The 12642-nt window shown below is 41.4% G+C and overlaps 1 protein-coding gene across 5 annotated transcripts in view; it reads right to left on the bottom strand.

Moving 5' to 3' along the window:
• Nucleotides 1–7205, bottom strand: part of arid2 (AT-rich interactive domain 2) — a 42991-nt gene extending 35786 nt beyond the window's left edge. The window contains exons 1-4 of one of the 5 annotated variants that reach the window (XM_026146443.1): nt 6025–7205; nt 3015–3200; nt 2798–2891; nt 1743–1840 (exon numbers count right to left, since the gene is read on the bottom strand). In XM_026146443.1, the coding sequence (XP_026002228.1) occupies nt 1743–1840; nt 2798–2891; nt 3015–3106 (284 nt within the window). In that variant the 5' untranslated portion in view covers nt 3107–3200; nt 6025–7205. The other 4 variants (XM_026146441.1, XM_026146439.1, XM_026146442.1 and 1 more) reach the window with 4 other exon arrangements.
• Nucleotides 7206–12642: the final 5437 nt, after the last annotated feature.

Here is a 12642-nt window from a genome sequence, read left to right on the forward strand (position 1 = left end):
TTATAAAACACAAACTGTTGCCTGTGTGTTCACAATAGTTAAAGGAGCAAACATTGCTCACAAACTGCCAGGCTGTCAGTGGTTACAGCTGGTCATTCAACTGGATAATCAAGGTTAACTGATATTAGCAAACATCCACCCAGCTCAAGTGTCCTTGAGAGAGAGAGAGACACTGAATCAGACACTGAATCTGAACCCTGTGTACCTGCCTATGACCTCTGAACCCCCCGCGAGACAGCAAAAGAGAAATGTCCTCCACAGCATTTACAACATTCACCCACTTTTTGCCAGGCAAAAGTAAAAAGGGGGGGGGGGGGGGGGGGGACAGCATGCAGGGAAGAGAGAATAGTCTCTTCGTTATCAGCGGCAGTTGAAGCAAGACAAGCCCTCGCTGCCCGCTGCCTCTGACATCCACTACACCGAGCCGCCTCAGATAAACTTTAGAAAGCAGCTCCGAAGGCTCTCGTGACACAAGAGCGCAGCAGCTGTAAGCGAGGCCTCCTTTCCTCTATGTCTCATCTTCCTTCCCAATATTATAGGCAATAATTACAGTGACTAAGCTCAGCGAGACAGGTGAAAGAGTCTCAGATGGCCGTAACGTTTATTTATATCATTTTCTGACTCAAGTTTGCATCTGGTATTTATGAATGTGGTCTTGACATAAAATAACAGCTGCATTTATTGCTCAAATTGTCCACGCAAAGCAAACTTAAAGAAATCCAAAAGCTGTTTAATACTAAACCTGTTAGACACAGGCAAAAAAAGAAAAGAAAAAAAAAGTCTTATGTCTGTTAAGTTTTACTTAGGCTGTGAGGATATCTGCATAAATCCCAGCACAGAAAACCAAACAACTTTGCACTGCAGCTACTTGCACTGTAGTAAGAGGAGGACTAGAGACGACCAACTGCTGTCTTGTCAGAGGTCAGGGCTTCCTAGTGGACCATTGCACCAAATCACATGATCATTTGCTTGAGAAAAGCTGTCTTGTAACGCATTCTGCCATTAACACTGATATGTAGCAGGTTAATACTTTGTAACCAAGGAGGTATTAAGACTTTGACCAATTCTAACTGCATCCATAACTGTGGGTAATCTGTGAACTATCAGCAGATAACTTGTTGACATAGAAACTTGCAAAATATCCACGAGCGGATTACAAGTGTTTCACTGCAGGTGTGATCCCTCGTAGGCAGGTGCTGGCGAGGGGAACAATCGTTGCATGCATGAGGAAAGGAGTACAGCGAAAGAGGCCAGCACCAAAACCACAAATGCCAGCTGTTGGAGAAGGCAGACTCTCATCATGACAGATAACTTGGGTTAAGAGTTTTGGAGGGGGGCTGTGTGAAATGCACATCAGAGCCCACATATCTGCTCAGTGGTGCATCAAAACCAAATGTCCTCTCCTGGCTACAACATTTTCACCAGTTTGACATACAAAAATCCTGCTTTAAACCGTGCTCCAAAAAAAACAAACAAACAAACAAAACAAAAAAAAAAAAACAACGCTACGATCCACACTTGACAGCCCTCACATTTAAGACTGGTGTTCTTATCTAGCCCTGCCACAGCAAAAGTACACAATAGAAACTTAAGCTGCCTGACACAATGTTGTCCTAGTGCAGGTTCCCAGCAGAGAGGCGCAGAGAGGGCTGGATCCTGCATGCTGACTTCATCTCTACATTTGTAAACACTTCCCACATGCTACCTGAGAGGACAAGAGCTGCATGCTCCGTGCCACTTACCGAAGGTAGTACTGTTTTAAAGCGAATGCAGCGTTGGAACAACTCCTCGGAAAGTTAAACTCCTCTCCAAGTTCAATCCATTGGTTTTTGTCAGATACCTGAAAAGAAGAAATGAGTTCGTTAAGAGATGAAAAACACCGGCGAACCACAAACAAAAAAAGAGCGGTTACACCGACAGCAAGCCATCTGGTCTGCCACAGGTTCCCCCCGCAAAAAAAAAAAAAAATGAGGCAACACTAGAATCATTAATCAATAACTTTTGGAAACTGCTCTAAAATATTTTAGGAGGAGGGAAAAAACACCAGAGTGTTTAGTATAAAATTATTATTTTTATAAGTTTAGCCTCACATGTGTTTATTAGCCGTGCTTATTTACAATTGAGTACAATAGGTACAACTGCCTGACTCCCTTTAGGTCATTATCGTTACTGTTCAGGCTAGTTAGCACTGTAGCTAACGAGCTAACTTGACTTTCCTCATTTTTGGCGTTAAAACCTAGCGGGGCTAAACTCCAGCAAACTGCCCCCGGCGGTAAACAAATGCTTTAGCTTGAGGCGACCCGTTTGAATTAGGAGTGGGCTTTTGGTAGCGTTTACTGTATGCACTGCATGGGCCTGTGAGGCCTACATTTTGTCATCAGCCATGAAGCCGAAGAAAGATGGCTATGGCGAGAAAGAAAATTCAGGCTTCCCCCCCCTCCCGGGTGAAAACTACCGGTAAAACCCCGGGCGAGACGCCGCGACCTAAGCGGTGTTTTCCTAGGCCGGGCTCCGAGCCGATAATCGATGTTAAACGTGCCCGCTAATTTTGAGTCGCTCCAACTGCACTCTGACTCGGAGCGGTTGTACACTCAATTCAAACCACACACAACAACACAAGCCACCACATTACATAGAGATACATGGCAAACTAGCACAAGGCCAACACCGACCCACTAACGCTGTTCTGGAAGCTTACACTTGTCCCGTGTTACCCATACGGAGTTGTGGAGTGGTCCACCGGGAAGTCCACGGAAGGCAGAGTGTGGAGAAAATAACACTTTTAGTTCGCACTCACCTTAGCAAAGCCACCTAAAGAGACGACTCTGATATAGAGAGCATTCAGATCCAGCTCTTTCCCACCCACGATAGGAATCTTCTTGAACGGCGATCTGTTGGAAAAACACAAGAAATAAATCCACATTTGTTTAAATAACACTTCTGGCAAACTCGCCGCTGCATGCAATGGTGATTTAAAGTTATATTTCTTGGAAATAAAGACGCCCCAATCTCACCCTCTGCTTTGGTGAAATTGCCGCAGCTCGTCCAGGAAAGCCTGTCCTTTCCTTCGCTGATCTAGTAGATTTTTCCCCGTCGAATTTGCCATTGTTTTTGCATGCAAAAACGGTTATACCCCACTTCAGTCGCTTCTTAAGACACCAAGGATCCCATACTCCGCCGGCGCTCAGTCATTCGCCAAGCTGAGTGTTTAAAAAAGTTAAAGAAATAGCTGATAGCAAGAAGAGCGGCAGCTCGCTAATAAAGACTGATGCACACAGAAAGCAAGCCCGATTCAAGCCCGTACTAAGTTCCAGCGAACAGTCGCAAATACGACCGATTTACCGGCAGGTTAGAAACGCCATGGCAGAAGGTGTTGAATTAATGCTTTTGGTCGCGGTTGTATTCGTTTGGAGTGGTTTGACAGTGTGTTACGGACGCAGCTCCGAGGCTATCGCACACACTGTAGAGCGGCAGAGGGATCCAGTTCTCAGACAAAAAGATGTGAAGGCCGCGGAGGCCGGCCTACCATGCGTGCAGCGACCTCTATGCCCGAAAGAGGAACTGCACCGTCCAGAACCGAGCGACCGCTGGAACAATAGAGACTGTTTTCTTTTTTAGGGACCGTCTGCCCTCTTCCCTCCGTGTGGAAAACGGGTCAGGAGGTACTTGGAAATGTCCCGTGGGGGAGGGGATAATACTAATTAATTGAGCACCCTTATTTTACCAATAAAATACGAGAACATATTAATCGCTGAATATTTTTATAAAAGGGAAAAAAATGCAGTAAAATTATTTCAAAATAGCCTTTACAGAAACTCTTTATAAACTGACAAGATATTTTTATTATGCTTTTCTACAGTAGAATAAGAAGTAAAGATACACTGTTCATCTCCTTCAGAAATGAATGAATATAGCGATCAAAATATCAGTAAATTAATAATAGTCTTTATATATGTTTTTTTTTTTAATCCTGTAAACAATTTCCCTTTTAATGGTGATATTACCTAAATGTTTACATTGCACAGTATCCTGGTGCAGAGATCAGGGAAATCTTATATGTTCACAGTGACTGTGTAGCATTTATGGTGGTGCAAAATTTCCCTGCACACTGTAATTGCTAACTTTAAAGTTAAGGTTTTGGGTAGTTTGCATATGTTCAATACAGTCTTCAAGTTTGTTTGTTTTTCCTGCCATGCTGCTTTCTTTTTTCTCTTTCTTTTTCTGGTAAGCTGCCACTATCCCTTGCTGACCACTTCAAAACGACTTTATCTCACGGGATGGTTGGAAATTACTCCTGATCCCTTTTTCCTACAACTGCCAAGCGGATATCTTCTTGATGGGGTTACATTCAACCATTACACGTACCCCTTTGCTCAATGAAAAACCTGTCACAAAATGGCGGAGACGTACGTTAGCAGACCCCATTTTGAGGAATTGACACTAGACAGTGGAAAAGTGCATGTCCCTGCGCGTGGTTTTCGAAATTGGGCTCTTTTTTTTGCAAACAATGTGCGGCGCAGCGGAGCTCACCTCGCGTCTGTTTGGACTCCCCACCCGTCAACCGAATTCTGGGCTAACGTGTCGGTTAGGCGCTAGCCCGTTAGCTTTAGCGAGCGTTAGCAAAATTCGTCACTAATCTTTTCTGAGGGAATCGCGCAAAGCCAGCTACTCTGTCATATTTTACGCCGACGTGAAATCTAGTTCTACTCTTTTTCCACTGCCACTCGATAATAAGCGCTTTTTCTGGAAAGAAATTGTTGCCTCCGTGAACTCTTTGGACGGTAGCGGTGCCTGCTTCCTACTTTAGCCTGTCAGATTCCAATCCCCTGTAATCACTGCTAACAAAGTTACCTCTCCGTATGCCAGCTGCTTACATAGAAGCTCACAAACAGGCAGCAAGGATGCATATTTTCCCTACATTCATCAACCGCTAAAACCCTTTTATTACTCTCAAGAGATTTGGCTAACAATCTCTAGCCTTAACAGAAGGCTAACACTGTTAAGGGCGTGCTAAGTTTTGTAGCTACAGGCTAGCCGTGGTGCGTGCGTGCGATCACAGAGCAGTTGTAGCTAAGCCAAACAGCATTTAAAACTTAATTTTAACAGTCGAAAATTGTCAGTAAATTGTTTTTTATTATATTTGGATTTTTGGGGTTAATGCTACCACCACCGACCGGTTTTGCCGAGATAGCAAATGTAAATGCAGAGCGAAATGGTCGTTTATTACGCGTTGTCAGTAAAATGGATCTCTGCTAACATTTAGGGCAGAAACGTTCGTAAATGCTGTGACAGTTTACTGTCAAACACCAAAATGTTTATTCTGTGCATTTGAGTGTCATAAGTAAACGAAAACCAGCGGAATTGATTAACAACTAATAAAGAGTGGAATTGTTGGATACTGCGTTCAAATTTTAGAACTATTCTTTTAGAATAGTTAAGATTTTAACAGAGCCTGCGTTAGTGGCTTTATTCTTATAGTGAAGTACTTTTGAGGAATTTTTTTGGACTAAACAAGTGAATAAATACTACTTCTAAAGATTAGCTGTTTGTTCTAATAAATCCTTAGCCTGTTGTATGATAAATCACAGGAACCTTGAAATGCTTGCATGGTTCAAGAAAGTCAATCACCTTATACTTGTTTATAAGTAGAAAAGTTTTATCAGCTAATCTCCAGCTCATTTCCTTCCTCCCACAATCATAAATGTACCAACTAAGGTGAAAGAAAAATACTACAAATCACATTCACCATTATTAATTCATATCCCTAAAGCGCACATTGGGGAACAACATAGCTCTGTCTTTCCTCCATTCATTATAATACATTAATGAAGCGATGAATAGTGTGCTGTGGCTGCATTTGAAAGCTCCACAATCAGTTATGCCATCACTACAGAGGTCCTCATGTGATGTGACAGTCAGGCCTCTCATGACATATGGCGCAAATGGGGGCAGTTAGCCCAAGCTGCCTGCAAGCACGCAGACAAAAGATCCCAGTGGGATGCTAACCGCATGTAACGTCCTTACACTTCCCTCCACCCTGTGGCCTCTGCCGGAGCTCTTATCGCACAGGAGTCATAGTGTTGAGAAGCCGTTTGGTGGAAAAGGGCTCCATCTTCTGGTAGACAGGCATTGTGTGGAGGGGTAGTGAAGAGTCCCCTCATTGCCTTAGGAACATAATGAGGGATCAGTTGAGAGATTTTAAACTGGATACAGTGCTACAGTTGGAGCAGGATGCATGCTGGGAGATTAAGGGAGGGAGCTGCATGGGGTGGAGACTGATCCTAATGCAGATGGAAATAGTGTAATTTAAAAAGTTGGTTGTAGAATGAAAATAAGTACTTTAATTTTGGTTATTGATCAGGTTGCGTATTTGTGTTAGTATGTGAATCAATGAGACAATAGGCCTGTCTCTTTACTGTGAACATGACTTCAAAAATCCCTCCAAGATGGAAATAAAAGGACGTTATGGAGGACGTTGGAGTCGGATGATTCTCTGCGACACAGATACATTGTATCATAGTTGGTGATAATATGTAACATTAAAGTGTTTCCATATCTGTTTCGTGGCAGCAGACCTGAGTCAGTGACCCACTGTCTGTCAAGTAAGTGGTGCAGGAGGCGGTCAGGATTAGTCATGGCAATTTTATTTATATAGCACATTTCATTACGTGCCAGCTCAGTGTGCTTAATGTAAAAGATAAAAGCCTATATAGATCTAATATACCTTAAAGCAATAAAAACAACAATAAAACCTTGCCAAGAACCTTGGGAAGAGTTGAAAGATGTGCAGCTGATGACCTGAGAGGTTTGATTGGGTTATAGACAGCAAGTCAGAGATGTACTGTGGTGCAAACCACTGAGAGGTTTATGAAGTAACACAGGGGTTTTTAAAGGAAATTCTGTATTCATGAAGTGATGTTGATGTGTTTAAAGTTCTGTACATTCTGAACAAGCTGGTGTCGTTCTACTGATGGATGTATATGACGAATGACTGTTCAGGGACCTCCTCTCGTGATTCAAAAAGCATTTCAGAGTTGCTCTGTTGGAGTCACCGTCTCTGATGATGCTCCGCCAGCAGATGGAGAAACTGAAAAACTGAAGCCCAGTAAAGAGAAAAAAACTTGGACTAGAACAATAAGCGAAACTCTCCTCCCCAAGCTGCCAAGGAGGAAAGATGTTATTCACATGATTCTTCTCTACGGATACAATAGTTTGGTATTTTACTTTGGTAAAATAATGCATAAAATTCAATGTTTTCATGCTGTTAATTTTTTGGGTGATGCAGTATCAAATTGTATTTTTTTAAGATGTACTAATTAGTTGATATTATCTTTATATATATTTATTATAAAAATATAATAATGTGAATAAAACTTATTTTAAAAAGGTTCTGACATATTTGTGTCACAGCTAAGGGAGGGTCAGTGCCACCCCAAGGCCCCCTTTAGACGCCCTGCTTTGCATCACCCACACTCCACCATTGCTGTAGAGTGATCCAAATGTAATAAAATCACAATGTTGTCGATACTTAATGATTTTCACATTACAAGGATCATTCCAACTTACAAAACAGAGCTTTCATCAAATCATATTACAAATTATAAATCATAATCATAATTCAAATGAATTAAAAACCGGGATTTGGACCCAGCCGTCCAAAAACATGGCCCTTCTTTTTTTTTTAACCATTTTGCTGTTGTCTAACTTGTGCCCTTTGGGTCACTGCCTCTCTTTGCAAGATAACGTGGTGGTTCAGTGGTTGCACTGCTGGTTTTACAGGAAAGTGTCCCAGGTCATGGTCTGCACTTGTTAGGTTGAGTTAGGCAGGCATAGTTCCTCCTGTGGGCGGAGCCTCGTCTTCCCGCTCTTAGGCCACCACACCTGTTGCTCACCTGCCGCCTCATTTAACTGAATTTTTGAACCAGCCTCTGCCTGGATAGTCTGTGTGGTAATTGGACTCCTCGAGTGTTCCTGACATTAATGTCTTTGTTTCCTTGCAATCCAGAGCTCTCTGTGTGGCCGAGGAGTGGCCTTCTCGCTGGATCTACTCTCTTGCTGAACCCAAGCTGGTTCATTCCGTCTGAAATCTCCCATTAGTTCACTCCCTGCCTTCATCCACCTACCTGCCCACCCTCCTGTCTCCTCCACTACCACCCTCAAGCAAACTAGTGCCGCTTACAGGAGTCTAAGCTTATTTTAGATGGCTAACAATCTAAAATAAGCTGTTCCTTACACGTCTAATCTTTAAAAGGATCGGAAATTGTCACAACAGGTTACGATGGGGGAGATCTTAAAGGCGTGGTAGAATTGCTGTGATTGCTTTTAATGTTGCTCTTTTAGTGATATGTTATTGCACATGACGCACATGTTAGTGTTCACTTATCTGTACTGAATATCAGTTGTGTTTTCTTATTATTGTATGTTGCAACATCTGCTGCCCTTTAGACCAGGTGTCTCTTAAAAAATACATTTTAATGTCAAGGAAGCTTTTATGTGGACAAATGAAGGATAATTACCCCAAAAACAAATTTAAAAAGATGAGATTGGAAGTGCTTTGTAAAAAGAAATCACTGAATCCACAGATCTCAGCCTTAGAAGGAGAAAGTGCCAGAGTTTTTTGGGTTGTATGGAAGCCCCAAACGCAATTTCATTGTTCTTGACAATGACAATAAATAAATAAATACTGAAAATACTGAAATACTGAGTCTGGCACACAGTGTTGCAAAATCTGTGTCCCTTTGGTGCTTGTCTAAAAAGTCAAAACCTGAATCTTAATCCTGAATTTTCTGTCTTGGCTTTTTCTCGAGAAATGTCCTAAAATAACACTTGTGCATTTGGACACAAAACTTAGCCCAGACTGGGAACCTCTCACCCAATGGCAGACAGGCTGGCTGATGGGGATAAGCTCACTAACCCCGAATTGTATAAGTGATGGACATTAAATGTAATTTCTTCCATTTAACTTTACCATCAGAAAGTGAAAACAGACATAAAGCGAATAAGAATGCAATTTGCAGAAATAATAAAGTGCAGTAATAAAGTTTTAAAAGGTTCAAGGTAGAATCTAGTGTTTTGCGCTATTATAAAATGTCACACCTCTTTAAGTGAATTTCTTACTCTAGAAGCACAAACTAAAAGGAAAAAGCAGCACAAAAAATGATTCTCCCTCCACCATGCTCTCCTCACAAATGTTCTTTGGTCTCTTTTTGTCCTCTTTTTCAGAGAGATTAGCAGCAGACAGTAGGATTTGTAGACAGGTGCTGTTATTAGGACTGTTGAACACTCACTTTCTGTATTTTCTGTAGTCTTTTCCTCTTTTGCAGGGACTCGTCGATGGTCCTGTGAAAGTTTTTGCAATCCACATATGATCCACACCAGCCATTCATTCTAGAAAAGAGCAAACTTTGTCAGTAAACAGACTTGACCTTTTTTTTTTTTAAAGTGGGATGATCTCTACAAACCACAGTTTTTTTAATTATTGGATCACTGGACTCTCAGTAGCTTATGGAGGAGTTGTTTTTTCGGAATTCAGATACCTTTCCATGCATTGAAACATGAAAAGTAAATTATTTGTTTTTAATTTAGTTGAATTGTTCGTCTAGATTTGTGAATTCTGTGAAATTCCAGTAATCCCAAATGCTTCACAAACATTTTGTCCCAGTTGGATGCTGATTTAATGTCACAATATTGTGGCAATCCCTTTTGGCCTTGAATGATTAGCTGAGCGCAACTATGAAGAGGATGAAAAGTGGAAAGGTTTTTGGTGCAGTTGACATACCTTTAGAGGGATGAAGATTTTTAGGAGAGAGATCAGTGGACTTTCTAACCAGACTGTTTAAGACAATCTTGGAGAGTTAGGATGACTGAAGAATGGAGAAGACGTGCACTGACTGATGTGCAGAGCTGTAGTAACTAAAGAGGGTTAGAGGGAAGTTGCTTAACCAAATCATGAAGCTGTGGGGAAGAGCTGTCGAAGCTAGGCTCAGAACAAAGGTGACAATCAGTGAATAGCAGTATGACTTCATACTAAAAAAAGAAAGAGTGTACAGATGTGATGTTTGCTTTGAGTTTGATGGGGAAGTATAAGAAAGTCAGAAGGAGCTGTGCTATATCTTTGTAGATGAAAGAAAGAGTATGATAGAGTACCAAGACAGGAAGTCAGGAGTGGCAGAGGAGTATGAGGACAGTGAGACAGTATGGAGGTGTGTGATGGGAGTGACAGACGGGTTCAAGGTGCTGCTGGTGGGATTAGACCTGCTCTGACCCCCTTCTTGTTTGCAGCGGTGATGGGCATACTGACAGTTAACGTCAGGCAGGATTCTCTGTGGACTATGATATTTGTAGATTGTGATCTATAGTGAGATTAGGGGGCAGGTGGAAGAGAGGTTGCAGAGGCGGAGTTATGCACTGAAGACAGAATACATGTGTGTGAATGACACGGAGACCGATGGAAAGGTGAACATGTCAGGAGCAGAGATCTGTAAGGTAGATTTAAATCCCTGGGGTCAGCCATCCAAGGCAATGAACAGCACACAGGAGAGGTGAAGAAGCAAGCATAGGTAGGATGTAGTAAGTGAAGCAAACTCAGAAAAGAATGAATACCTGTATGTCATCTCTGTTGCAGTGCAGACAAAATGTTTGTATGCAATGACAACTGTTCACTGTCACTAGGTGGCACTTATGTGTCACTAGATATTCTGGTCTTATGAATGGTTTACAGTCCGACTTAACTGGAGTGGATAATTATTACTAATATCAGTAACAGCTCTGTTCTCATAAAGTGTTAAGCTGAAACTGGCACGCCCGAGTAAAATCCAGAAATTGATTGTTAAACGTCTGAATTGCCACCATAAAAAGGCTGATCTGGCAATAAAAGAACACCCTCTGAGTCACCCTCTTACTGCCAACCGGCACTTTCCCGGTTTGTAGGAAGTAACTGTGGCTCACTTGTAATAACAGAAACACACAGATTTGAACAAACAGAGAAAAAACATCACAATGCAGAAAGAACTCAGCAGTGAGAAGTGAAACATGGATTGGAAAACAGACTTTGTCCTCAGCTTCAACTAGTATTACAAGGCTGTTTCAAGCTTATTAATAACGCCTGGTTTGGCTTGAATTATGGTAGTATTAGCAAATATTGTATGGCCATCATGAAATTTCATGATTAAAAGGAGCAGCTTGTTGTGGAATGTCAAAATCCATTACACCAGTAGCATTTAACAAGTTTCACGTGTGTTTTCTATTTGACAGCTGAACATTATTCAGTTTCAGGAAACTTAAAAACAGCATCTGACAAGGGTGTGGCTGAAACTCAACACAAACCTGACCTCTTTTCCCCTCAGGAGACCCTGAATAGTACATTAAAAAATACTTTGATGTGTGTGAAGGGACTCATCCTCTTATTGTTGGCTACAAAGTAGGGCAGTGTTTGTTCTTCTTCTTCATGTGTTTGACACATATCAACCAGGACTGGCACACTTTTCAGGGACTCCAAAACATCAAGCTAGACGTCTGCCTTTGCAGCTCCCACATTTTCCAAAATAAAATATATATTTTTTGCTAATCCTGTAGTGAACATGTTTAAATTAACCCTCATTCACCATTTACCTTACAATTTCTATCTTTGAATTGCCACTCTACTGCCATGTGAACTATGTGGCACCAATAACAGCACAATACACTTGTTTATTGTTGTGCCCCAGCATTTATCTTCTTCTCAGTCTTGCCATCTTAATACAGAATCAGCTGGCTTCGCTCAGCATTTCAATGTATTTACTGTGAGCAGATCAATGTGAATATCGATAGCAATCCTGGTATTGGTATCAGATTGATACTAGTGCGATAAAATCGATACTGTCAAGAATCGGCTGTGCACAGCAGGCAGGAGAGGACCCAAACGCAGACTCGCAGATGGAACGTGAACTCAAAACAAACCTTTATTTGCTTAAAGGAAAGTAATACAAAACTATACTGGGAAATTATATGAACTGAACACACAGAGAGGCACACAGGGAAACACACAACCATTAGGGAAAGCGTGGAGACGCTGACAAAAATAATTTGCTGTATTGCACACCAATACCATGTGCATCAGTATTTCTGCCACCTGTCTGTATCTTTGAGAGAGAGAAATGCACACAATGAAACTCAGTGATGAAATGTTTGTACTTTGGAGCAAAGCAAGCCCATTTTATCGCAATATTAAAGCAGCATTGGAGTATTGGAGTTAATGTGAGGTACAGGTTTCTATATGTTTGCGTTTAACTCTGCTCAAAGTATTTTGAAGAGGGAAGCTGGAAAAATGGGCCGGAGCCCTCAAAATCCCCTAACGGTATAAAAAATTGGATTGTAGAATACTATATACGCTTATGTTCAGTATATTTTTATAACTTTAACTAATTATAACTACACAAATGCTTGCCCATTTAATTCCAGAGAGAATTGTTGCACTCTTTAATACAACATGACCACGAAACAAAAACAACAAAAACACAGAAGAAGAAAAGGTGAATGTTTGAGCCTATAGTTCATTTCAGTCATTGGTTGTTTCAAAGAAAACTCCTACTGGAACGCCTTCACCGCTGAGTTATGCACTTTTCCCATGTTTTTTCTTTCTATGAATGGATTTCAGTAAAATGA

This window comes from Astatotilapia calliptera, chromosome 17 (genome assembly GCF_900246225.1).
Source record: "Astatotilapia calliptera chromosome 17, fAstCal1.2, whole genome shotgun sequence".
Taxonomy (NCBI): Eukaryota; Metazoa; Chordata; class Actinopteri; order Cichliformes; family Cichlidae; genus Astatotilapia; species Astatotilapia calliptera.